Here is a 27514-nt window from a genome sequence, read left to right as displayed (position 1 = left end):
AGAAATCAACTTTTTTTTGATAATTATTGATCTAGAGAGTCCAGAGAATTGTCCTAGACTGGTTTGGTTCTGATTGCGCAAAAAACCAGGGACTAGTTCGCAAAAGTAGGTTTTAAACATTATTGCAAATATTTATTTAACAATTTGATTGACCGAAATGGTTCTAGAGGCAAAGTTGTTCAACATGAGGAGATCTATCATATGATATGCATATTTTGCCGATGTGTGCAACACCACGTGATTGCAGAGCCATAAAACTCGTTAGCGCCAACTAGTGGCCGATTTCTTTCAAAGTTCTTACAGACCTCTAGGACCATGAGTCAAACATGCCTACTGAGTTCCGTTCTGGTCGACCTCCGTTAACCCTGTCTAATAGGTGCTCAAATTTCATTGGCCGATGGCGGCCATGTTTTTTTTAGATACGGCAATGTTCTCATAGACAGACATGGTACCTTGGGCCAAGACACTGCTTACCAATTTTCAAGTCAATCAGAGTAGCAGTCACGTGGTTATAGCCCTTTATGTGTTTTTTCCATGTTATAGCGCCACCAAGTGGCCAATCGTCGCGATTTTTTTATCGTGACCAAAAACTGAGCCCATAAACATGTGTACCAAGTTTGGTGAAGATATCTCATTTCTTGCTGGAGTTATAGCCTCTTTAGTAAAATAGGCTCCGCCTTCAATGTACATTTCCACGCCCCTTTTCGTTCATGAGTCAAAATTTCAACTTTTTTTTGATAATTATTGATACTCAGTCTAGAGAGAACATTTTGGCACTGGTTTGGTTCCGATATGCCAAAAAACCAGGGACTAGTTCGCAAAAGTAGGTTTTTGACAAAATTCAAAATGGCGGAAAAATTTGCATACCGGAAATGAAATCGGAGATATACGTTTTGTTCGCCAAGGTCTCAGCTTTCCAATGATATAAGACACTTGACCCTTAGGATGAAAGGTTTAGGAGGTATGAGCCATTTCGCGTTTTTGGTTGCTGTAGCGCCACCTATAGGCCAATCTGGCTCATAATTTGATAACCTCTCCTCGATTTTTGGACTACCTGTTGACAAAGTTTGAAGTCTCTAGCATTTACGGTTTGGTCTGCACGATGAGTTTTACGGCAGAATAATAATAATAATAATAATAATAATAATAAATATAGCTGCGAGCAGCAATTAGCGGGGTTCAAGCGACTTAAGGCATTTAAGCATTTAAGGCGTATTGCATTTAAGGCTCTAAAGCAGTAAAATAATTAAATCTGGGAGCTCAGGTGAAATGAAGTGATACATTGACAAAATTCGATTGCAAATGTTAAAATAGTGACTTTATAAAGACTGAATTTGAGTTGTGCTTGCAATGGCAAAACTTGTGGCCCTGTTGCTACCCTACACTGCTGACATGTTTTTAGCAAAATGCTAACACGATTAGCATGTTTTTAACATACTGGTAACACAATTAGCATGCTGAAATAATCGATGGAAAATACCATTTACAGCCAATACAGGCAATTCACCATAGGGAATACATGGTTTTCAAAGCTTTTTAACACTTATAGCGCCACCTATACTCCGATCTCCATGAAATGTTGCATCCTTCTTCACATTGTTATGCCACATATACCCATCAATTTTCGTGAAGTTTTGAGTTTTCACTTAGGATTTATAGGCTTTTGAGTGTATTTTGCCACGCCTCTTTTCTAATTGGCCCTGTTATAGCCATCCAAATGCAAAAGTTCACCTTTTTTTTGATAATTATTGATCTAGAGAGTCCAGAGAATTGTCCTAGACTGGTTTGGTTTCGGTCGTGCAAAAAATCAGGGACTAGTTCGCAAAAGTAGGTTTTTAACATAATTTCGAATATTTAACTAACGATTTGATTGACAGCAATGGTTCCAGAGGCAAAGTTGTTCAGCACGAGGAGATCTATCATATGATATGCATATTTTGGGGATGTTTGCAACACCACGTGATTGCAGAGCCATAAAGCTCGTTAGCGCCAACTAGTGGCCGATTTCTTTCAAAATTCTTACAGTCCTCTAGGACCATGAGTCAAACAGGCCCACCAAGTTTCGTTCCGATCGGCCTCCGTTAACCCCGTCTAATAGGTGCTCAAATTTCATTGGCTGATGGCGGCCATGTTTTTTGAGATACGCCAATGTCCTCATAGACATACATGGGGCCTTGGGCCAAGACACCGCATACCAATTTTCAAGTCAATCGGACTAGCGGTCGCGTGGTTATAGCCGTTTTAGTGTTTTTTTCATGTTATAGCGCCACCAAGTGGCCAATCGTCGCGATTTTTTTATCGTGACCAAAGAATGAGCCCATAAACAAGTGTACCAAGTTTGGTGAAGATAGCTCATTTCTTTCTGGAGTTATAGCCTTTTTAGTAAAATAGGCTCCGCCCTGAACGTCCATTTTGAATCCCCTTAGCAACCGTGAATCGAAATATCAACATTTTTTCGATAATTATTGATATTCAGCCTACAGAGAACATTTTGGCACTGGTTTGGTTCCGATCGGTCAAAAAACCAGGGACTAGTTCGCAAAAGTAGGTTTTCGACAAAATTCAAAATGGCGGAAAAATTTTCATGACGGAAATGAAATCGGAGATATACGTTTTGTTCGTCATGGTCTCAGCTTTCCAATGATATAAGACACTTGAGTGTGGAGTACACGGTTTAGGAGTTATGAGCCCTTTTGCGCTTTTGGTCGCTGTAGCGCCACCTATAGGCCAATCGGGGTCATAGCTTCTCAGTTTCTCCCCAAATTGAGGACTACCTATTGGCCAAGTTTGAAGTCTCTAGCACTTACGGTTTTGTCTGCACGTTCAGTTTTAGGGGAGAAGAAAAATAATAATAATAATAATAATAATAATAAATATAGCTGCGAGCAGCAATTAGCGGGGTTCAAGCGACTTAAGGCATTTAAGCATTTAAGGCGTATTGCATTTAAGGCTCTAAAGCAGTAAAATAATTAAATCTGGGAGCTCAGGTGAAATGAAGTGATACATTGACAAAATTCGATTGCAAATGTTAAAATAGTGACTTTATAAAGACTGAATTTGAGTTGTGCTTGCAATGGCAAAACTTGTGGCCCTGTTGCTACCCTACACTGCTGACATGTTTTTAGCAAAATGCTAACACGATTAGCATGTTTTTAACATACTGGTAACACAATTAGCATGCTGAAATAATCGATGGAAAATACCATTTACAGCCAATACAGGCAATTCACCATAGGAATACATGGTTTTCAAAGCTTTTTAACACTTATAGCGCCACCTATACTCCGATCTCCATGAAATGTTGCATCCTTCTTCACATTGTTATGCCACATATACCCATCAATTTTCGTGAAGTTTTGAGTTTTCGCTTAGGATTTATAGGCTTTTGAGTGTATTTTGCCACGCCTCTTTTCTAATTGGCCCTGTTATAGCCATCCAAATGCAAAAGTTCAACTTTTTTTTGATAATTATTGATCTAGAGAGTCCAGAGAATTGTCCTAGACTGGTTTGGTTTCGGTCGTGCAAAAAATCAGGGACTAGTTCGCAAAAGTAGGTTTTTAACATAATTGCGAATATTTAACTAACGATTTGATTGACAGCAATGGTTCCAGAGGCAAAGTTGTTCAGCACGAGGAGGTCTATCATATGATATGCATATTTTGGGGATGTTTGCAACACCACGTGATTGCAGAGCCATAAAGCTCGTTAGCGCCAACTAGTGGCCGATTTCTTTCAAAATTCTTACAGTCCTCTAGGACCATGAGTCAAACAGGCCCACCAAGTTTCGTTCCGATCGGCCTCCGTTAACCCCGTCTAATAGGTGCTCAAATTTCATTGGCCGATGGCGGCCATGTTTTTTGAGATACGCCAATGTCCTCATAGACATACATGGGGCCTTGGGCCAAGACACCGCATACCAATTTTCAAGTCAATCGGACTAGCGGTCGCGTGGTTATAGCCGTTTTAGTGTTTTTTTCATGTTATAGCGCCACCAAGTGGCCAATCGTCGCGATTTTTTTATCGTGACCAAAGAATGAGCCCATAAACATGTGTACCAAGTTTGGTGAAGATAGCTCATTTCCTTATTGAGTTATAGCCTTTTTAGTAAAATAGGCTCCGCCCTGAACGTCCATTTTGAATCCCCTTAGCAACCGTGAATCGAAAATCAACATTTTTTCGATAATTATTGATATTCAGCCTACAGAGAACATTTTGGCACTGGTTTGGTTCCGATCGGTCAAAAAACCAGGGACTAGTTCGCAAAAGTAGGTTTTCGACAAAATTCAAAATGGCGGAAAAAATTTCATGACGGAAATGAAATCGGAGATATACGTTTTGTTCGTCATGGTCTCAGATTTCCAATGATATAAGACACTTGAGTGTGGAGTACACGGTTTAGGAGTTATGAGCCCTTTTGCGCTTTTGGTCGCTGTAGCGCCACCTATAGGCCAATCGGGGTCATAGCTTCTCAGGTTCTCCCCAAATTGAGGACTACCTATTGGCCAAGTTTGAAGTCTCTAGCACTTACGGTTTTGTCTGCACGTTCAGTTTTAGGGGAGAAGAAAAATAATAATAATAATAATAAAAATCTTTACAATTACAATAGGGTTTCAGCACTTCGTGCTTGAACCCCTAATAATAAAAATCAGCACAAATACAATAGGTGTTCAGCACTTCGTGCTTGAACCCCTAATAATAATAATAATAAAAATCAGCACAAATACAATAGGTGTTCAGCACTTCGTGCTTGAACCCCTAATAATAAAAATCAGCACAAATACAATAGGTGTTCAGCACTTCGTGCTTGAACCCCTAATAAAAATCAGTACAATTACAATAGGGTTTCAGCACTTCGTGCTTGAACCCCTAATAATAACAAGCAGCATTTAGCGGGGTTCAAGCATTTAAGGCCTTTTAAGCACATAGGCATTAAAGACATTAAGTTTTATTTAGCAAGATTTTAAACACTGAAATAATAGATGGAAAAGTCCATTTACAGCCAATATAGGCAATTTACCATAAAAAATGCATGGTTTTTATAGCTTTTTAACAGTTATAGCGCCACCTATAGTCCGATCTCTTTAAAACTTTTCATGCTTCATCAGCATGTCATGCTACATATACCCAACAATTTTCGTGATTTTTTGAGCTTCCCTTTTGAGTTAGCGCCAACTAGTGGCCGATTTCTTTCAAAAATCTTACAGACCTCTAGGACCATGAGTCAAACATGCCCACCAAGTTTCGTTCCGATCGGCCTCTGTTAACCTTGTCTAACAGGTGCTCAAATTTCATTGGCCGATGGCGGCCATGTTTTTTGAGATACGCCAATGTCTGCTTACCAATTTTCAGGTTAATTAAACTAGCGATCGCGTGGTTATAGCCCTTTTCATGTTTTTTTCACATTATAGCGCCACCAAGTGGCCAATCGTCGCAATATTTTTATCGTGACCTCAAATTGAGCCGATATACATGTGTACCAAGTTTGGTGACGATATCTCATTTCTTTCTTGAGTTATAGCCTTTTTAGTAAAATAGGCTCCGCCCTGAACGTCCATTTTGAAGCCAATTAGCAAAACTGAATTGAAATTTCAACTTTTTTTCGATAACTATTGATAAACAGAGACCAGAGAACATTTTGACACTGGTTTGGTTCCGATCGGTCAAAAAACCAGGGACTAGTTTGCAAAAGTAGGTTTTTAACATAATTGTGAATATTTAATTAATGATTTGATTGACAGCAATGATTCCAGAGGCAAATTTGTTCAGCATGAGGAGATCTATCATATGATATGCATATTTTGTGGATGCGTGAAAAAACACGTGATTTCAGAGCCATAAAACTCGTTAGCGCCAACTAGTGGCCGATTTCTTTCAAAATTCTTACAGACCTCTAGGACCATGAGTCAAACATGCCCATCAAGTTTCGTTCCGATAGGCCTCTGTTAACCCCATCTAATAGGTGCTCAAATTTCATTGGCCGATGGCGGCCATGTTTTTTGAGATACGCCAATGTCCTCATAGACGTACATGGGGCCTTGGACCAAGACACTGCATACCAATTTTCAGGTCAATCGGACTAGCGGTCGCGTGGTTAGAGCCCTTTTCATGTTTTTTTCACATTATAGCGCCACCAAGTGGCCAATCATCGCGATTTTTTTATCGTGACCTCAAATTGAGCCGATATACATGTGTACCAAGTTTGGTGACGATATCTCATTTCCTTCTTGAGTTATAGCCTTTTTAGTAAAATAGGCTCCGCCCTGAACGTCCATTTTGAAGCCAATTAGCATAAATGAATCGAAATTTCAACTTTTTTTTGATAACTATTGATAAACAGAGACCAGAGAACATTTTGACACTGGTTTGGTTCCGATCGGTCAAAAAACCAGGGACTAGTTTGCAAAAGTAGGTTTTCAATAAAATTCAAAATGGCGGAAAAATTTGCATACTGGAAATAAAATCTGAGATATACATTTTGTTCGCCAAGGACTCAGCTTTCCAATGATATATGACACTTGAGTGTGGACCAAACGGTTTAGGAGTTATGAGCCTTTTCTCGCAATTGATTGCTATAGCGCCACCTATGGGCCAATTGGGGTCATAGCTTCTCAGGGTCTCCCCAACATGAGTACTACCATCTGACAAAGTTTCAAATTTCCAGCTCTTACGGTTTGGTCTGCACGATGCGTTTTAGCGGAGAATAATAATAATAATAATAATTAAAGCTGCGAGCAGCATTTAGCGGGGTTCAAGCCATTTAAGGTCTTTAAGCATTTGACACCTTTTGCATGAAAGGATTTTAAGCACTGAATGAATTTTAGAGATATCAGGTGAAATGAAGTGATGAACTGACAAAATGTGATTTTAAATATTATAATAGTGACTTTATAAAGTCTAAATATGAATTGATCAGGAGAGTGCAGAGAATCATACTGCTGTGGTTTGGTTCCGATCAGGCAAAAAACCTAGGACTAGTTTGCAAAACGAGGTTTTTAACATAATTGGGAATATTTAAATAAAGATTTGATTGACAGTATTGGTTATAGAGGCAAAGTTGTTCAGTATGAGAAGATCTATCATAATATATGCATATTATGTGGCTGTTTTAACCCCACCTGATTAAGGAGATGGAAAATACCATTTACAGCCAATACAGGCAATTCACCATAGGGAATACATGGTTTTCAAAGCTTTTTAACACTTATAGCGCCCCCTATACTCCGATCTCCATGAAACTTAGCATGTGTCTTCAACATGTTATGCCACATATACCCAACAATTTTCGTGAAGTTTTGAGTTTCCCCTTAGGATTTATAGGCTTTTGAGCGTATTTTGCCACGCCTCTTTTCTAAATGGCCCTGTTATAGCCATCCAAATGCAAAAAAATCCACTTTTTTTTGATAATTATTAATCTAAAGAGTCCAGAGAATTATCCTAGACTGGTTTGGTTCTGATTGGGCAAAAAACCAGTGACTAGTTCGCAAAAGTAGGTTTTTAACATAATTACAAAAATTTAATTAATAATTTGATTGACAGCAATGGTTCTAGAGGCAAAGTTGTTCAGCATGAGGAGATCTATCATATGATATGCGTATTTTGCCGATGTGTTTAACACCACGTGATTACAGAGCCATAAAACTCGTTAGCGCCAACTAGTGGCCGATTTCTTTCAAAATTCTTACAGACCTCTATGACCATGAGTCAAACATGCCCACCGAGTTTCGGTTCGATCATCGTCCATTAACCTTGTCTAATAGGTGCTCAAAATTCATTGGTCGATGGCGGCCATGTTTTTTGAGATACACCAATATCCTCATAGACAGACATGGTACCTTGGGCCAAGACACTGCTTACCAATTTTCAGGTCAATCGGACTAGCGGTCGCATGGTTATAGCCATTGTTATGTTTTTTCCACATTATAGCGCCACCAAGTGGTCAATCTTCGCAATTTTTTTTATCCTGACCTCAGAATGAGCCCATACACATGTGTACCAAGTTTGGTGAATATATCTCATTTCGTTCTTGAGTTATAGCTTCTTTAGTAAAATAGGCTCCGCCTTAAATGTACATTTCCACGCCCCTTTTCGTCCATGAGTCAAAATTTCAACTTTTTTTTGATAATTATTGATATTCAGGCTAGAGAGAACATTTTGGCACTGGTTTGGTTCCGATATGTCAAAAAACCAGGGACTAGTTCGCAAAAGTAGGTTTTTGACAAAATTCAAAATGGCGGAAAAATTTGCATACCGGAAATAAAATACCTCCTATGTTTTTTGTTCGGCTTGAGCCAAGGATTCCAATGATGTAAGACACTTGATTGTGCGACAAAGGGTTTTTGAGATATAAGCAAAATAGTGACTTTTTTTTGTTTTTTGCGCTATAGCGCCACCTATTGGCCAATCTGGCTCATAATTTGAGAACCTCTCCTCGATTTTTGGACTACCTATTGACAAAGTTTCAAGTCTCTAGGCCTTACGGTTTGGTCTGCACGATGAGTTTTACGGCAGAATAATAATAATAATAATAAAAATCGGTACAATTACAATAGGGTTTCAGCATTTCATGCTTGAACCCCTAATAATAAAAATCAGTACAATTACAATAGGGTTTCAGCACTTCGTGCTTGAACCCCTAATAATAAAAATCAGTACAATTACAATAGGGTTTCAGCACTTCGTGCTTGAACCCCTAATTAAAGCTGCAAGCAGCATTTAGCGGGGTTCAAGCGTTTAAGGCCTTTTAAGCACATAGGCATTAAAGACATTAAGTTTTATTTAACAAGATTTTAAACACTGAAATAATAGATGGAAAAGTCCATTTACAGCCAATATAGGCAATTTACCATAAAAAATGCATGGTTTTTATAGCTTTTTAACAGTTATAGCGCCACCTATAGTCCGATCTCTTTAAAACTTTTCATGCTTCATCAGCATGTCATGCTACATATACCCAACAATTTTCGTGAATTTTTGAGCTTCCCTTTTGAGTTAGCGCCAACTAGTGGCCGATTTCTTTCAAAAATCTTACAGACCTCTAGAACCATGAGTCAAACATGCCCACCAAGTTTCGTTCCGATCGGCCTCTGTTAACCTTGTCTAATAGGTGCTCAAATTTCATTGGCCGATGGCGGCCATGTTTTTTGAGATACGCCAATGTCTGCATACCAATTTTCAGGTTAATTTGACTAGCGATCGCGTGGTTATAGCCCTTTTCATGTTTTTTTTCACATTATAGCGCCACCAAGTGGCCAATCGTTGCAATATTTTTATTGTGACCTCAAATTGAGCCGATATACATGTGTACCAAGTTTGGTGACGATATCTCATTTCCTTCTTGAGTTATAGCCTTTTTAGTAAAATAGGCTCCATCCTGAACGTCCATTTTGAAGCCAATTAGCAAAAATGAATTGAAATTTCAACTTTTTTTCAATAACTATTGATAAACAGAGACCAGAGAACATTTTGACACTGGTTTGGTTCCGATCGGTCAAAAAACCAGGGACTAGTTTGCAAAAGTACGTTTTTAACATAATTGTGAATATTTAATTAATGATTTGATTGACAGCAATGGTTCTAGAGGCAAATTTGTTCAGCATGAGGAGATCTATCATATGATATGCATATTTTGTGGATGCGTGAAAAAACACGTGATTTCAGAGCCATAAAACTCGTTAGCGCCAACTAGTGGCCGATTTCTTTCAAAATTCTTACAGACCTCTAGGACCATGAGTCAAACATGCCCATCAAGTTTCGTTCCGATCGGCCTCTGTTAACCCCATCTAATAGGTGCTCAAATTTCATTGGCCGATGGCGGCCATGTTTTTTGAGATACGCCAATGTCCTCATAGACGTACATGGGGCCTTGGACCAAGACACTGCATACCAATTTTCAGGTCAATCGGACTAGCGGTCGCGTGGTTACAGCCCTTTTCATGTTTTTTTCGCATTATAGCGCCACCAAGTGGCCAATCATCGCGATTTTTTTATCGTGACCTCAAATTGAGCCGATATACATGTGTACCAAGTTTGGTGACGATATCTCATTTCCTTCTTGAGTTATAGCCTTTTTAGTAAAATAGGCTCCGCCCTGAACGTCCATTTTGAAGCCAATTAGCATAAATGAATCGAAATTTCAACTTTTTTTGATAACTATTGATAAACAGAGACCAGAGAACATTTTGACACTGGTTTGGTTCAGATCGGTCAAAAAACCAGGGACTAGTTTGCAAAAGTAGGTTTTCAATAAAATTCAAAATGGCGGAAAAATTTGCATACTGGAAATAAAATCTGAGATATACATTTTGTTCGCCAAGGACTCAGCTTTCCAATGATATATGACACTTGAGTGTGGACCAAACGGTTTAGGAGTTATGAGCCTTTTCTCGCAATTGATTGCTATAGCGCCACCTATGGGCCAATTGGGGTCATAGCTTCTCAGGGTCTCCCCAACATGAGTACTACCATCTGACAAAGTTTCAAATTTCCAGCTCTTACGGTTTGGTCTGCACGATGCGTTTTAGCGGAGAATAATAATAATAATAATAATAATTAAAGCTGCAAGCAGCATTTAGCGGGGTTCAAGCCTTTAAGGCCTTTAAAGTACATAGGCATTAAAGACATTACGTTTTATTTAGCAAGATTTTGAACACTAAAATAATAGATGGAAAAGTCCATTTACAGTCAATATAGGCAATTTACCATAGGAAATGCATGGTTCTTATAGCGTTTTAACAGTTATAGCGCCACCTATAGTCCAATCTCTTTAAAACTTTGCATGCTTCATCAGCATGTTATGCCACAAATGCCCAACAATTTTCGTGAATTTTTGAGCTTCCCTTTTGAGTTAGCGCCAACTAGTGGCCGATTTCTTTCAAAATTCTTACAGACCTCTAGGACCATGAGTCAAACATGCCCACCGAGTTTCGTTCCGATCGATCTCTGTTAACCCCATCTAATAGGTGCTCAAACTTCATTGGCCGATGGCGGCCATGTTTTTTTAGATACACCAATGTCCTCATAGACATACATGGTGCCTTGGACCAAGACACTGCCTACCAATTTTCAAGTCAATCGGACTAGGGGTCACGTGGTTATAGCCCTTTTCATGTTTTTTTAACATTATAGCGCCACCAAGTGGTCAATCGTTGCGATTTTTTTATCGAGACCAAAGAATGAGCCCATACACATGTCTACCAAGTTTGGTGAAGATATCTCATTTCCTTCTTGAGTTATAGCCTTTTTAGTAAAATAGGCTCCGCCCACAACATTCTTTTTCCACCCCTTAGCAACCGTGAATCGAAATTTCAACTTTTTCTCAATGAATATTGATATTCAGACTACAGAGAACATTTTGCCACTGGTTTGGTTTCGATCGGTCAAAAATCCAGGGACTAGTTCGCAAAAGTAGTTTTTCGACAAAATTCAAAATGGCGGAAAAATTTTCATGACGGAAATGAAATCGGAGATATACGTTTTGTTCGCCAAGGACTCAGCTTTCCAATGATATAAGACACTTGATTGTGGACCAAAGGGTTTAGGAGTTATGACCCTTTTTGCGCATTTGGTTGCTGTAGCGCCACCTATTGGCCAATCGGGGTCATACTTTCTGAGGTTCTCCCCAAATTGAGGACTACCATCTGACAAAGTTTCAAAGTTCCACGCTTTACGGTTTGGGCTGCACGATGCGTTTTAGCGGAGAATAATAATAATAATAATAATAAATATAGCTGCAAGCAGCCATTATCGGGGCCAAGCGCAAAGAAGAAGACAAGACATGCCAGCATGGCTGGAAGTCTCAAGCCAACTGCAACAATGAGCCATTAAGGACCTATTAAGTTGATTTTAGGCAAAATAGCAGTCAAATTTTAAATACAGTCAATAATAATGGTTTAATGGTTTATCACTTTCGACCAATAGGTGTCACTGTTACGAAACTGATGTGGTTTAGTCAGATTGAGATGACAATGACACATGCAAAGTTTGGTGTCAATATGTCAAAGCATTGCAGAGATACAGCCTCAAGAGTAATTTTTGCATCATGGCTCAACTCTGTTGCAGTGGTATATGAAAACTGTTTTGTCTATCAATCCGAAATCCATAACTATTTGTCAGCATGGTCTGAAGACGATACGGATCAATTTTGGTGAAAATCGGACAAACGGTCTAGGATGAGTTTGAAAAAGTAGATTTTTAACAAATAACAAGATGGAGCACAGATATGTTTGCAAAATATGGCAAAATTGGTATCTATCTTCTCGGCATGAGCCAATGAATGTATTATGACCAGTCTCATTACAATAGGCTAATTTAATCAAAAGTTATTAGCATTTTTGTACATTTTATTACAACTTTTGACCACAAGGTGGCGCTACCCCGAAACTTTTTGAGTATCTTCGGGACATGGAGCGGAAGACACATACCGAGTTTTGTAACGATACGCTAATGCATTCGTAAATTATAGCATTAGCATTTTAAACCATAATACTGCATTGAAGTCAATGGGAATTTCATGTTTTGTTTTATTATAGCGCCACCAAGAGGCACAATCCCACCAATTTTTTTATGTGTCCTCATAGTGAGCCCATACATATGTGTGTCAAGTTTGGTGAAAATATCTCATTTTGTTTTGGAGTTATAGACATTTATATGAAAAAACACGTAAAAAATGACTGACACCTGACTTTGATTGGATTTTACTACCCCTTACTATCAATATTTTGAGATTTGGGCATTAGCGTACAGCTATCGACCTATGTTTCCGAACTTCTGAGGCTGGTTTCGTCTCGATCGGACTAGCGGTTTCGAAGATATCAGCAAATGTTTTTTAAGCACTAAATTACAACTCTGCGCAAACCATATGCCGAAACCTGGCAAGTCTGGTATCGTTGGAGTCGGCAAGGATTCAGGAGACCAAAAAACACACTCCCATCAAAATATGTCAACCACACCCAAAGTTATAAGCGTTTGAAAAAAAAAATTCTCCACTAGGTGGCGCTGTTTCGAAACTTCTCAGGCTACTTCAGGGCATCGTGGTGATGACCCATACCAAGTTTCATAACAATCCGTTCATGCGTTCATAAAATACAGCATTTTTGCACATAATTCAAAATGGCCGACATCCAAAATGGCCGACATGGTAAAATTGGATATCAGTCGACTCGGCATGACGCCCTGAATCTAATGAGACCAATTTTATGATTTTTGGATAAACGGTTCAGAAGTTATAAGCCAAAATAGGCATTTTTCGTATCTCCGGACAGGTAGGTGGCGCTGCGCCGAAACGCTGCATGTTGCTTCAAGTCATGCTTGTGATGACATGTACCAAGGTTGGTTTGAATACGATAAAGCGTTGCGGAGATATAGCCTTTAGTGTGTTTTTGCAACCTCCACGTAAAATTTGTTTGTGCGTTTATTGAAAACGATTGGACGAATCAACTTGAATTCCATAACTTTTTGTCAACATGCTCTGAAGATGATCTGTTTCAATTTTCGTGAAAATCGGAGCAACGGCCTAGGAGGAGTTCGAAAAAGTAGGTTTTTCAGAAAATTCAAAATGGCGGGAAAATTTGCATACCGGAAAATGACATCATAGGGTGAAATCGAATCGGCTTGAGCCAAGGAATCCGATGAAAAAAGAATTTTGTTTCTAGCCCTTAGGGGTCAAAAGTTATAAGCATAAATATGAGTGAAACTTTGGACAGGTGGTGGCGCTAGAGGGATTGAGTTAGAGGCACCAAATTTGCTATAGTGACAGCTCAGACTGGCCTCTATGAGTGTGCCAAATTTCACAACTTTTTACCATACGGTTCTATGGGCTGCCAGAGACTCCTATGGCGGAAGAAAAAGAAAAAGAAGAAGAAGAAGAAGAAGAAGAAGAAGAAGAAGCAGAATAATAATAATAGGAACACTAACAATTTCAATAGGTGCCTCCGCACCTTCGGTGCTTGGCCCCTAATAAAAATCAGTACAATTACAATAGGGTTTCAGCACTTCGTGCTTGAACCCCTAATAATAATAATAATAAATATAGCTGCAAGCAGCCATTATCGGGGCCAAGCGCAAAGAAGAAGACAAGACATGCCAGCATGGCTGGAAGTCTCAAGCCAACTGCAACAATGAGCCATTAAGGACCTATTAAGTTGATTTTAGGCAAAATAGCAGTCAAATTTTAAATACAGTCAATAATAATGGTTTAATGGTTTATCACTTTCGACCAATAGGTGTCACTGTTACGAAACTGATGTGGTTTAGTCAGATTGAGATGACAATGACACATGCAAAGTTTGGTGTCAATATGTCAAAGCATTGCAGAGATACAGCCTCAAGAGTAATTTTTGCATCATGGCTCAACTCTGTTGCAGTGGTATATGAAAACTGTTTTGTCTATCAATCCGAAATCCATAACTATTTGTCAGCATGGTCTGAAGACGATACGGATCAATTTTGGTGAAAATCGGACAAACGGTCTAGGATGAGTTTGAAAAAGTAGATTTTTAACAAATAACAAGATGGAGCACAGATATGTTTGCAAAATATGGCAAAATTGGTATCTATCTTCTCGGCATGAGCCAATGAATGTATTATGACCAGTCTCATTACAATAGGCTAATTTAATCAAAAGTTATTAGCATTTTTGTACATTTTATTACAACTTTTGACCACAAGGTGGCGCTGCCCCGAAACTTTTTGAATATGTTCGGGACATAGAGCGGAAGACACATACCGAGTTTTGTAATGATACACTAGTGCATTCTTAAATTATAGCATTAGCATTTTAAACCGTAATACTGCATTGAAGTCAATGGGAATTTCATGTTTTGTTTTATTATAGCGCCACCAAGAGGCACAATCCCACCAATTTTTTTATGTGTCCTCGTAGTGAGCCCATACATATGTGTGTCAAGTTTGGTGAAAATATTTCATTTTGTTTTGGAGTTATAGACATTTATATGAAAAAACACGTAAAAAATGACTGACACCTGACTTTGATTGGATTTTACTACCCCTTACTATCAATATTTTGAGATTTGGGCATTAGCGTATAGCTATCGACCTATGTTTCCGAACTTCTGAGGCTGGTTTCGTCTCGATCGGACTAGCGGTTTCGAAGATATCAGCAAATGTTTTTTAAGCACTAAATTACAACTCTGCGCAAACCATATGCCGAAACCTGGCAAGTCTGGTATCGTTGGAGTCGGCAAGGATTCAGGAGACCAAAAAACACACTCCCATCAAAATATGTCAACCACACCCAAAGTTATAAGCGTTTGAAAAAAAAAATTCTCCACTAGGTGGCGCTGTTTCGAAACTTCTCAGGCTACTTCAGGGCATCGTGGTGATGACCCATACCAAGTTTCATAACAATCTGTTCATGCGTTCATAAAATACAGCATTTTTGCACATAATTCAAAATGGCCGACATCCAAAATGGCCGACATGGTAAAATTGGATATCAGTCGACTCGGCATGACGCCCTGAATCTAATGAGACCAATTTTATGATTTTTGGATAAACGGTTCAGAAGTTATAAGCCAAAATAGGCATTTTTCGTATCTCCGGACAGGTAGGTGGCGCTGCGCCGAAACGCTGCATGTTGCTTCAAGTCATGCTTGTGATGACATGTACCAAGGTTGGTTTGAATACGATAAAGCGTTGCGGAGATATAGCCTTTAGTGTGTTTTTGCAACCTCCACGTAAAATTTGTTTGTGCGTTTATTGAAAACGATTGGACGAATCAACTTGAATTCCATAACTTTTTGTCAACATGCTCTGAAGATGATCTGTTTCAATTTTCGTGAAAATCGGAGCAACGGCCTAGGAGGAGTTCGAAAAAGTAGGTTTTTCAGAAAATTCAAAATGGCGGGAAAATTTGCATACCGGAAAATGACATCATAGGGTGAAATCGAATCGGCTTGAGCCAAGGAATCCGATGAAAAAAGAATTTTGTTTCTAGCCCTTAGGGGTCAAAAGTTATAAGCATAAATATGAGTGAAACTTTGGACAGGTGGTGGCGCTAGAGGGATTGAGTTAGAGGCACCAAATTTGCTATAGTGACAGCTCAGACTGGCCTCTATGAGTGTGCCAAATTTCACAACTTTTTACCATACGGTTCTATGGGCTGCCAGAGACTCCTATGGCGGAAAAAGAAGAAGAAGCAGAATAATAATAGGAACACTAACGATTTCAATAGGTGCCTCCGCACCTTCGGTGCTTGGCCCCTAATTAAAGACATTAAGTTTTATTTAGCAAGATTTTAAACACTGAAATAATAGATGGAAAAGTCCATTTACAGCCAATATAGGCAATTTACCATAAAAAATGCATGGTTTTTATAGCTTTTTAACAGTTATAGCGCCACCTATAGTCCGATCTCTTTAAAACTTTTCATGCTTCATCAGCATGTCATGCTACATATACCCAACAATTTTCGTGAATTTTTGAGCTTCCCTTTTGAGTTAGCGCCAACTAGTGGCCGATTTCTTTCAAAAATCTTACAGACCTCTAGGACCATGAGTCAAACATGCCCACCAAGTTTCGTTCCGATCGGCCTCTGTTAACCTTGTCTAACAGGTGCTCAAATTTCATTGGCCGATGGCGGCCATGTTTTTTGAGATACGCCAATGTCTGCATACCAATTTTCAGGTTAATTGGACTAGCGATCGCGTGGTTATAGCCCTTTTCATGTTTTTTTTCACATTATAGCGCCACCAAGTGGCCAATCGTCGCAATATTTTTATCGTGACCTCAAATTGAGCCGATATACATGTGTACCAAGTTTGGTGACGGTATCTCATTTCCTTCTTGAGTTATAGCCTTTTTAGTAAAATAGGCTCCACCCTGAATGTCCATTTTGAAGCCAATTAGCAAAAATGAATTGAAATTTCAACTTTTTTTCGATAACTATTGATAAACAGAGACCAGAGAACATTTTGACACTGGTTTGGTTCCGATCGGTCAAAAAACCAGGGACTAGTTTGCAAAAGTAGGTTTTTAACATAATTGTGAATATTTAATTAATGATTTGATTGACAGCAATGGTTTTAGAGGCAAATTTGTTCAGCATGAGGAGATCTATCATATGATATGCATATTTTGTGGATGCGTGAAAAAACACGTGATTTCAGAGCCATAAAACTCGTTAGCGCCAACTAGTGGCCGATTTCTTTCAAAATTCTTACAGACCTCTAGGACCATGAGTCAAACATGCCCATCAAGTTTCGTTCCGATCGGCCTCTGTTAACCCCATCTAATAGGTGCTCAAATCTCATTGGCCGATGGCGGCCATGTTTTTTGAGATACGCCAATGTCCTCATAGACGTACATGGGGCCTTGGACCAAGACACTGCATACCAATTTTCAGGTCAATCGGACTAGCGGTCGCGTGGTTACAGCCCTTTTCATGTTTTTTTCGCATTATAGCGCCACCAAGTGGCCAATCATCGCGATTTTTTTATCGTGACCTCAAATTGAGCCGATATACATGTGTACCAAGTTTGGTGACGATATCTCATTTCCTTCTTGAGTTATAGCCTTTTTAGTAAAATAGGCTCCGCCCTGAACGTCCATTTTGAAGCCAATTAGCATAAATGAATCGAAATTTCAACTTTTTTTTGATAACTATTGATAAACAGAGACCAGAGAACATTTTGACACTGGTTTGGTTCCGATCGGTCAAAAAACCAGGGACTAGTTTGCAAAAGTAGGTTTTCAATAAAATTCAAAATGGCGGAAAAATTTGCATACTGGAAATAAAATCTGAGATATACATTTTGTTCGCCAAGGACTCAGCTTTCCAATGATATATGACACTTGAGTGTGGACCAAACGGTTTAGGAGTTATGAGCCTTTTCTCGGAATTGATTGCTATAGCGCCACCTATGGGCCAATTGGGGTCATAGCTTCTCAGGGTCTCCCCAACATGAGTACTACCATCTGACAAAGTTTCAAATTTCCAGCTCTTACGGTTTGGTCTGCACGATGCGTTTTAGCGGAGAATAATAATAATAATAATAATTAAAGCTGCAAGCAGCATTTAGCGGGGTTCAAGCCTTTAAGGCCTTTAAAGTACATAGGCATTAAAGACATTAAGTTTTATTTAGCAAGATTTTGAACACTAAAATAATAGATGGAAAAGTCCATTTACAGTCAATATAGGCAATTTAACATAGGAAATGCATGGTTCTTATAGCGTTTTAACAGTTATAGCGCCACCTATAGTCCAATCTCTTTAAAACTTTGCATGCTTCATCAGCATGTTATGCCACATATGCCCAACAATTTTCGTGAATTTTTGAGCTTCCCTTTTGAGTTAGCGCCAACTAGTGGCCGATTTCTTTCAAAATTCTTACAGACCTCTAGGACCATGAGTCAAACATGCCCACCGAGTTTCGTTCCGATCGACCTCTGTTAACCCCATCTAATAGGTGCTCAAACTTCATTGGCCGATGGCGGCCATGTTTTTTTAGAAACACCAATGTCCTCATAGACATACATGGTGCCTTGGACCAAGACACTGCCTACCAATTTTCAAGTCAATCGGACTAGTGGTCACGTGGTTATAGCCCTTTTCATGTTTTTTTAACATTATAGCGCCACCAAGTGGTCAATCGTCGCGATTTTTTTATCGAGACCAAAGAATGAGCCCATACACATGTCTACCAAGTTTGGTGAAGATATCTCATTTCCTTCTTGAGTTATAGCCTTTTTAGTAAAATAGGCTCCGCCCACAACATTCTTTTTCCACCCCTTAGCAACCGTGAATCGAAATTTCAACTTTTTCTCAATGAATATTGATATTCAGACTACAGAGAACATTTTGCCACTGGTTTGGTTTCGATCGGTCAAAAATCCAGGGACAAGTTCGCAAAAGTAGTTTTTCGACAAAATTCAAAATGGCGGAACAATTTTCATGACGGAAATGAAATCGGAGATATACGTTTTGTTCGCCAAGGACTCAGCTTTCCAATGATATAAGACACTTGATTGTGGACCAAAGGGTTTAGGAGATATGACCCTTTTTGCGCATTTGGTTGCTGTAGCGCCACCTATTGGCCAATCGGGGTCATACTTTCTGAGGTTCTCCCCAAATTGAGGACTACCATCTGACAAAGTTTCAAAGTTCCACGCTTTACGGTTTGGGCTGCACGATGCGTTTTAGCGGAGAATAATAATAATAATAATAAAAATCAGTACAATTACAATAGGGTTTCAGCACTTCGTGCTTGAACCCCTAATAAAAATCAGTACAATTACAATAGGGTTTCAGCACTTCGTGCTTGAACCCCTAATAATAATAAAAATCAGCACAAATACAATAGGTGTTCAGCACTTCGTGCTTGAACCCCTAATAATAAAAATCAGCACAAATACAATAGGTGTTCAGCACTTCGTGCTTGAACCCCTAATAAATAAAGAGATACATACGCAGTATGTTCATTATAACACAAAGGAAATTAATAAGGAACAAACAAATATCCCCATCAACATACTTGTACTTAATACTTAAAATTAGTTTCAGTTAGTTGCCAATATTTCATCTAATCTTTGTATTACTTTGACCTAATATTTTATTTCAGCTTTATTTTAATAAGGAAAATTAGTGAACAATAACAACACTGTACCTCCGGAAAGTGTCAAAAACGACAGAGTCATCGCAGTTGATGGCGTCACGGTGTCCTGGCGGCAGACACACATCTCCAACCTGCATGTCATAGCAGGGAATGCCGTGCTGTACAACGGTTAGGCTCGGATAGAAAGAAGACCACCCTAACACAGACACACACACACACCGTTAGAATAATCTTCTGAAATCACAATGATACTTTAACGATACTGCATAGAAAAATCATTTACCTTTATTTTTCACAAAAAACGGATGGTCCAATCTGCACTCAGCAGTCAGAAGCCCTGCTTCAGGGGAACCAGGGTCAAAGGTTAATTTCAGGACAGACTGTCCAAAAGACACACTGTCCTCAAAGACCACCAGCTTTAGACCATCAGAGCCGTAACTCTGCAAGACAAATAATCTTCAGTTAGCATATTGGCAGTAAGATTTTTCAGTGCATACTTAGAAGATGAATGATTACAGGACTCATGTGCACATCATTACCTTCATTGGTTTGGACTGTGTTTCTCCCTCGTCATCAGAATCTTCATCCGACTCCGTCACATCCTCTGCCTCCTGCCACTCCACATTCGGACCTTTGTGGAAGCGTAAACGTGTTCCTGGTGGGAAAAGACGGATAGCACAGTGATAAAAGTTTAGTGATACCCACATATCACAAGTGAAAAGTTAAAGGAACAATCCACCGTTTTTAGAAACGGGGCTTATCCCACTTCTTTCCTTCATTTAGATATGTGGGCAAATGCATTTTTGTCTCATTGCATGCATTCTTTTAGTTTGGCAGGGTCGCCGTTAGCTTAGCTTAGCATGATGAATGGAATCCTATGTTGCCAGCTAGCATGTCCCACGTAAAAGTGATCCAAAAAAACACCCCACCTAATTACTTCTTTTGGCCTGCGTATTCACAACGAGTACAAAAAAGCTGATGTAGATAAAGACTAGGCGATTTCCAAGGCAGATATTGACTTGGGACTATATTATGGGGAAGCACAGACGAAGCAGAGATATCACGGCTCTCATCCTCACGTCCTCCGGCTGTTTAGCGATCAAAATGTGTTGCGTGATATCTCTGCTTTGCCTGTGCTTCCCAATAATATAGTCCCAAGTCAATATCTGCCTAGGAAATCATCTAGTCTTTTTCTACATCAGCTTTTTGTACTCGTTTTGAATACGCAGGCCACAAGAAGTAATTAGGTGGGTTTTTTATTTATTTATCTCTTTTACTCGGGACATGCTATTTGGCAACATATGACTCCATTCATTATGCTAAGCTAAGCTAGCGGTGACCCTGCCAAACTAAAACAAAGCATGCGCTGAGAAAAAATGCATTTCCCCACATATCTAAATGTAGGAAAGAAGTTGAATAAGCCCTATTTCTAAAAATGGTGCAGTGTTCCTTTAAGCTAAATACACTTTTATTCAAAATGTAAGTAAAAGCCAACATGTTGAATGTTAGAGGGTGTGACAATCTGTTCTGAGGACTTCTTGTCCCTCCTGTGACCCAGAGACACGCCTGTTTTCCTCTTACTCCTGCTGCTTTGCATTTGTAACAGCAGAAGGTGCTGTTTCACCACACTTTTCAAAGTCATTGATAAAACGACTATCAGCTGTTTTTTTTTTTTCCTAAGCTTTTGGGAACACCTTATCTTTGTGTATCTTTACCTTTCAGGAAACAGTGCCAGGCAGTGGAGGGCCAGGAGTGGGACCATCCCATGTCATCATCATCGGACAGAGACGACATACAGAAAATGCCAGACTCCGACTCACTGCTGGCCTGTAAAACGCACACAAAACAGCCTCAAAAGTTTATACTACATCCCATTTTCTCTTTAACTGCCACAGTAAATAAAATAACTGGGTTTCAGACCATGTGCCTGCTAACTTTATTAAGAACTGCAACATAATGGATGCTTTCAGTCAAACTGTAAATATTGAATGGAACAAAAAAAGTCTCTGACTGGATGATTGCTGATTGCGTCTCTAGCATGTTATATGTTTGGCAGCGGTTCTTCTAGCCCTGATTGATGGAGTGTGTAGCTTTTCATTTCTTAAACAACCATGTAGGAAGAACATGATGGCCATATACCTGTATGACAATGTCAATATTCATCAGCTCAGATTGTGAGAGAAGGATCACTTCCACCTCTGAGTCCAGAGCTTAAATTCACTGAAAGTCTTTGGGATGTGCTGGAGGAGACTTTACAGAGTGCTGGACTCTTGCATTGGCAATACAAGATCTGGACATCAATCAGATCATTTATATAAAAAGTGAATGCTTAAATGTCACAATAAGTTTGCGATTATTAGCACACACACCATATATCTTGTTTAACACGTTCATTTTATCATAATTTGATATATCCAGCAAATAAAACCATCAGACTAAAGGGTGATTTTCACAAACGACACTTGGAGACTCAAAAAGGACATCACATAACCAATTGATATAAGGAGTCCTTATAACTCATACATTTATCACACCAAAGCACCCATAAAAAGAAAGAAAAAAAACGTTACAGAAAAAAACTTTTCAGAATCTACAGTGTACAGTGTGTACAGATCAACATCAAAGAGCGTGTTTACATTTTAGACAAGTCAAGTTGCCATAATGAACAGTACGGTGACTGGGAGAGGATGTTTGGTTCACTTCGTTTTATCAAGGTAATGACATCATGTCGTAAAGATCTTGTTGAGGGAACGATATACTTTACTCAAGGCCATGAGTTAAATGCGTTAAAAAAAACCTGCGTGACCTGGAATTACCAGAAATGGATAGGCCTATAATAATATTTATTTTTCAGCAAGCATTCGAATGAAGTTTGTTATTATCAACAAATGGTACAATATGTGCCAATACGGTTGCAGGTTCACGGTTGCAGTATTAGTATCTTTGCTGAATAGTATTTATTTGTGATGGTGCTTGTATTTAAGTTATTTGTTATACTTTTATTATGGAATCTAAGGTAACTAAGGTAATCTAAGTTTAATTTTTGCAAAAGGTTCTTTTGAACAGTTAGTTTCAAATAACGAGTTAAAAATAAAGCAATTCAGCGGGGTTTTTTGCGTCATTGCGTGATGACGTCACTAGAACGTAATTCTAACTACTTATTTTTATGGTATGAAACGTTCAAATCAAGCCATATGTGAACCTTTCATTCACTTAGGTTAATAGAGTTTATTGTCATTGTTTCCTTCTGTGATCCTGCATCGTGGACAAGTTTGCTACATTTTGCACACAAAAACTCCATAATTTTAAATTGTGAAATAGTTCTGTTGTCCACAACGGTAGGTTTTGAGCACTGCTTACAGATGCAGATGTGAGGGTCTTATTTTAATTTTCTATTTTATTTAATAATAAAACTGATATTATTAAATTGATAACTGAAAGAAAATGCGCCTAGACTAGAGTACAGCTTAATGACCGAGTGTAATGTTGCTATAGTAATGAACGCAACTTGCTCGCGCATCTGATTGACAGATAAACTGCGCACTCTTATATTATTGTTTTTGTTAATATTGTGGTTATGTTGCCTCGTGCATTCTGTGCAAAAGCACTTATTTGAACGTAGTCATTCAACTTAACTGTGCACATGCATTTTAGACATGTCATGTAGTTTTAAACATGCAATAAATGCACATCCATGAATAATGTGCTATCCTTTTTATTTATTAGGCTAAATCGCATTTACTTCTGGGCTATATGGGCCATTTCAGGAGAATCCATCATTTAAAATTCATCAGAGTTATGGAAATGTATCATCATTTTACAAATAAAGTTTCGGAGAAGGATACTTTCTACATCCTTGTATCCTGCGGTCACTCCGGAACTAGGTTCCTCCATCGATTTTGTTAAAAAAAGAAGAATCGAAAAGGAATCGAAAACAACAGTGCAGAATCGATTCTTGGAATCGACTCAGGAATTGGAATCGGAATCGATTCCAAAAATTTCGGAATCGACCAGCCCTAGGTTACCTCTCTCTTTTTTGACCATACATGTGTTTGCATCCCTGATTTAAACAAATTATACAAAACATTTTTTTTTAAATAATAACATAACTTTTTAACTTTAACAATATGATGGCCATATGTTAATATAATATTTTTTTCTTTCTTAGTTAAAGGTGCAGTGTGTTGTATTTATGAGGATCTATTGACAGTCATGCAATATAATATACATAACTATGCTTTCAGTGGAGTATAAAGACCTTACATAATGAACCGTTACGTTTTATCCTATATATACCGTGTGTTACAAAGAAGTCGCCATTTTGTGCCGTCATGTTTCTACAGTGGCCCTAAACGGATAAACTTCTCTACAGAGCATTAGTCGCTCTCTGCTGTCTCACACGACAAAATATTTGACCTGTGTCGGCCACCGTAGCTTCTCCATGTGCTCCGAAAGGGAAGGGTGAGCGGGTACAATTCACAACCTCACCACTAGATGCAGCTAAAATTTACACACTGCACCTTTTAAAATAAATCTTATTATAGGCTTGTCCATTTCTGATAATTCCAGGTTGCGCAGGTTTTTTTTAAACGCATTTAATATACACTATATATAATTTAAATAATATAAATAAGTTTCATGAGCATGGGTTTCACATAACATTCCCATTAAAACCGATTATAATTGTTTGTGTATTGGAGAGGCCCGTGGCCGTACCCTGGTGCGGCGGCGTTCTCTCATGTGGCTGCGGGCAGGGCTGGGGGCGCTGCTGGAAGACAGAGGGGGTCTAGCGTAGGAATGTAAACTGCTACTGCTGGAGAAGATGTGGACAGGAGAAGACCTGCAATGATAATGCGCCATAATCAGTTTAGCCTGAGCTGCATAATTTACATGAATGCACATATATTCCAGGATTTCCTGACCGATTGTGTGGAGCGTTCTGGAGCAAGGGGCTTTGAGGGCTCGTGGCGATGTTGGCCAGCTCGGTCAGCCAATTTGTGTGTGAAATGCTGCCCTCGGGCCTGTTACTCCATCCTTCGGGCACCTCCTCATGATGTGACACGCCCGGGGCCAGCTGGAACACGCCGGGGGTCAACTGGTCATCCTGCACCTCCTGCAGCTCAGGCAGGTCATCTGCACAGAAAGAAACTGTCACTCGCAGGCAGTATTGGGGGTAACGCATTACAAGTAACCAGAGTAATCAGATTACTTTTTCAAGTAACAGATTACTTTAAAAAGGTACAACAAAATATCTTGAGTTACTTTTTCAAAAAAGTAACGCAAGCTACTTTTTCACATTTATTTGACTGACAGCTCTCCTGTCCCATGTTGAGAAAAATCGAGAGTAAGAGCGAACATGAGGGTTATTGTCTCATCTCACTTGCACAATAAAGATTAAGTACTCCTAAAAATGTATAAAATCAGTCAAATTCAAAATGAGATTACTATACAAATTAAATATTATATAAAACAAGCATTTTATGCATTTAATCTAGCTTTATTGACTAATGTTTTGCTGATAACTTTTGATGATTCAGTTAAACCAAAAGCAAAAATTACTTTAGTTTTTCTATTTTTATTAGTGAAGTAAAAGTGTTAAATGTTTTTTCTCCTGCGTCCTATTTTACATTATCCAGAATGCAAGCACAGCTGAAAGGTTTGTTTGAGCTGTGCCCTCTACTGTACATGCGTGAATTTGCATCTTTACCTCGGCCTGAAGTTTATTTCAATTTTGGTGTAAAGAAGTCTTTATATCTGTACAAAAATATAACTTTTTTGTGATAAAAAACAAAGGTGAGAAAAAGTAACCCAATGCATTACTTTTTTTTTAAAAGTAACTCGATTGGTTACTTTTTAATGGAGTAACAGAATATTGTAATGTATTACTTTTCAAAGTAACTTTCCCCACCACTGTTCGCAAGTATTCGGGAAAAAAAAATTGCACTTGGTTTTTATTTTTTTAAAATAAAATGTGAGTGGTAAACCTAATTACCATACTCCATGTGGCTCTCGTTAGAAGGGCATCCAGGGGAAGAGGGCAGACGCTCATTGCATTTGAGCAGGTCGAAGGCCTCGTCCATACCTGAGCTCTGTGACTGGACTTGCTGGACTCTCTGGGGGACTGACTGAGTTTTCACTTCCCACACCATATTATAACATGTCAGCTGGGAAGGCTGCAAATGCAAGAGAAGTGTTTAAAGTGAAAGAAAAATTGGTAGGTAATTTCCAGACCAGCCTACTTTAATATGCTTTTACTTTGTGTTTGTTTTTGCATCATGTAGCCTTTCATGTTGAATGAATGAACGAAATGGAGGAACAGGAGACAGAAACAAACAGCCTTTTCTGTGGGGTATTGTGCAATATGTTCTTGGCCACTGCTTGAGCACACGTATATTAAACGAGAGACTATAAAACGCTTGAGTCAATCATTTTGTCGTGTTAAATTACGCGTTTTGTTTTCGCGAACACTGCGTCCGTTTCTGCAAAGCGCGCTCACGTGACCCGCATTGCACGCAAGCCTTGTTTATAAACTTTCTGGGACTTCGCGCATGCGCAGCGAAGCTCATTCATTCATAACTGCGTAACAACGGGAGATCAATAACAGCGATAGATTGCGCTGGAAATTTCACCATAACTTGGGAGATTCATAGATGGAAATCTCCCCGATCGATTCAATCGAAGATGAGTCCGTGTTTATGAGCGGAACGCTTCATTTGAGGCCATCTTGCTCGGTTACAGTTTTTCACACAGGAAGAAAATAAGATTTTTTCTACACTCGCGAATTAAAGCAAAACGAAACGGACGCAAGCGCATATATGTTTAGGTTTATAATTGATTTTTAGCTCGAATAATGTCGTTGTTGTAACTGAAAACGGGAACAATAACTTCAATAGGGTTGTTATCAAGGTCTTTGTTTGAAAAAATTCGCCAAAATGAATCAACAGCTGCGGTATTTAATAAAAAGACATCTTATACAGACCATCCAGCGTTTTGGCGTTTGATCGATGTCGAAATAATGTAAATAAATGCATAAAACTGAGCTCAAATGTCAATGGTGGGAGCTGTAAACAAAAGAATGTCAACAAGTTGAGACATGGTACATCAAGTCCTTCCTTTCCCCCCAGTGTAATGAATGGAGACCCTGTTTTCTTTTTGGCTTTGATAAAAAACACGATTGGTTGTGTTTGATAACTGTCGCCAAGGTGAGGTTGAGAATTACTAAACCACAAGCAAAACAACAAACGTCACAGAGAAAAAAAACATCAAGTATAAAGTTGTCATTTGCGAGCGAATCAATGAATGACAGTCGTTTTGCTCCCCACGGCCACAACCGTCGCCGTCTAAAATAGTCACACAAAATGAAGTTCATTGACATTACTGTTTAGTTTCATGGTAATATTTCAACAACTTTTTTTACTTACCAAACCTGTCGCCATTACCGAGTATCTCTGGCATTCTCCGCGAAGGCAGGACTGATTACTTTTAGATATGGCCTCCCATTGGTGGAGACACACGTCAGTTAGGTGAGCTCGAAGCGCGATTGGCTAGTCGGGTGGACACTGGGTAGACATGGATGGGTTTGTTATTGTGTTTGTGATTGGCGAGTTCTGCATGCCCGTTACATCAGCCGTGAATTTCATTAGTTGAAACGGCCTATTTTTTTCTGAAAGACCCTCCTTCTTTGTTAAATAGAGGTCTTGAGCTATGTATTGTCTTAAGACGTTGTAAACAAACATAAAACAACATTGGTCCTCGCGTTTGGATAATATTACAGCTCATTTAAAGTGAAATGGCTGTTGGTTGGAGACATAAATGCAAGTTATGGACCCAATTAATGATATAAAACGAAAAATATCACATCCATATGAGGAAGTTTTAGTTTGTATGGCATTTCTATGAACATGTTACTCAGTGAGGTCAAAACAAATACGTTTAGCATGCTCACA

At 38.9% G+C, this 27514-nt stretch overlaps 1 protein-coding gene across 1 annotated transcript in view; it reads right to left on the bottom strand.

Moving 5' to 3' along the window:
- The window catches only part of hbp1 (HMG-box transcription factor 1), a 188908-nt gene extending 161853 nt beyond the window's left edge, over positions 1-27055 (bottom strand). Inside the window, exons 1-8 of the mRNA XM_067435709.1 lie at positions 26990-27055; positions 25561-25741; positions 24491-24701; positions 24285-24408; positions 21284-21395; positions 20108-20223; positions 19852-20008; positions 19620-19764 (exon numbers count right to left, since the gene is read on the bottom strand). Of these exons, the coding sequence (XP_067291810.1) occupies positions 19620-19764; positions 19852-20008; positions 20108-20223; positions 21284-21395; positions 24285-24408; positions 24491-24701; positions 25561-25741; positions 26990-27004 (1061 nt within the window). The 5' untranslated portion in view covers positions 27005-27055. The remainder of the gene's footprint in view (positions 1-19619; positions 19765-19851; positions 20009-20107; positions 20224-21283; positions 21396-24284; positions 24409-24490; positions 24702-25560; positions 25742-26989) is intronic.
- Between the last annotated feature and the right edge of the window lie 459 nt (positions 27056-27514).

Source organism: Pseudorasbora parva, chromosome 25, assembly GCF_024679245.1.
Source record: "Pseudorasbora parva isolate DD20220531a chromosome 25, ASM2467924v1, whole genome shotgun sequence".
Classification (NCBI taxonomy): Eukaryota; Metazoa; Chordata; class Actinopteri; order Cypriniformes; family Gobionidae; genus Pseudorasbora; species Pseudorasbora parva.
The sequence above is the reverse complement of the archived record's forward strand: the minus strand, read 5'-3'. Positions and strand labels throughout refer to the sequence as shown.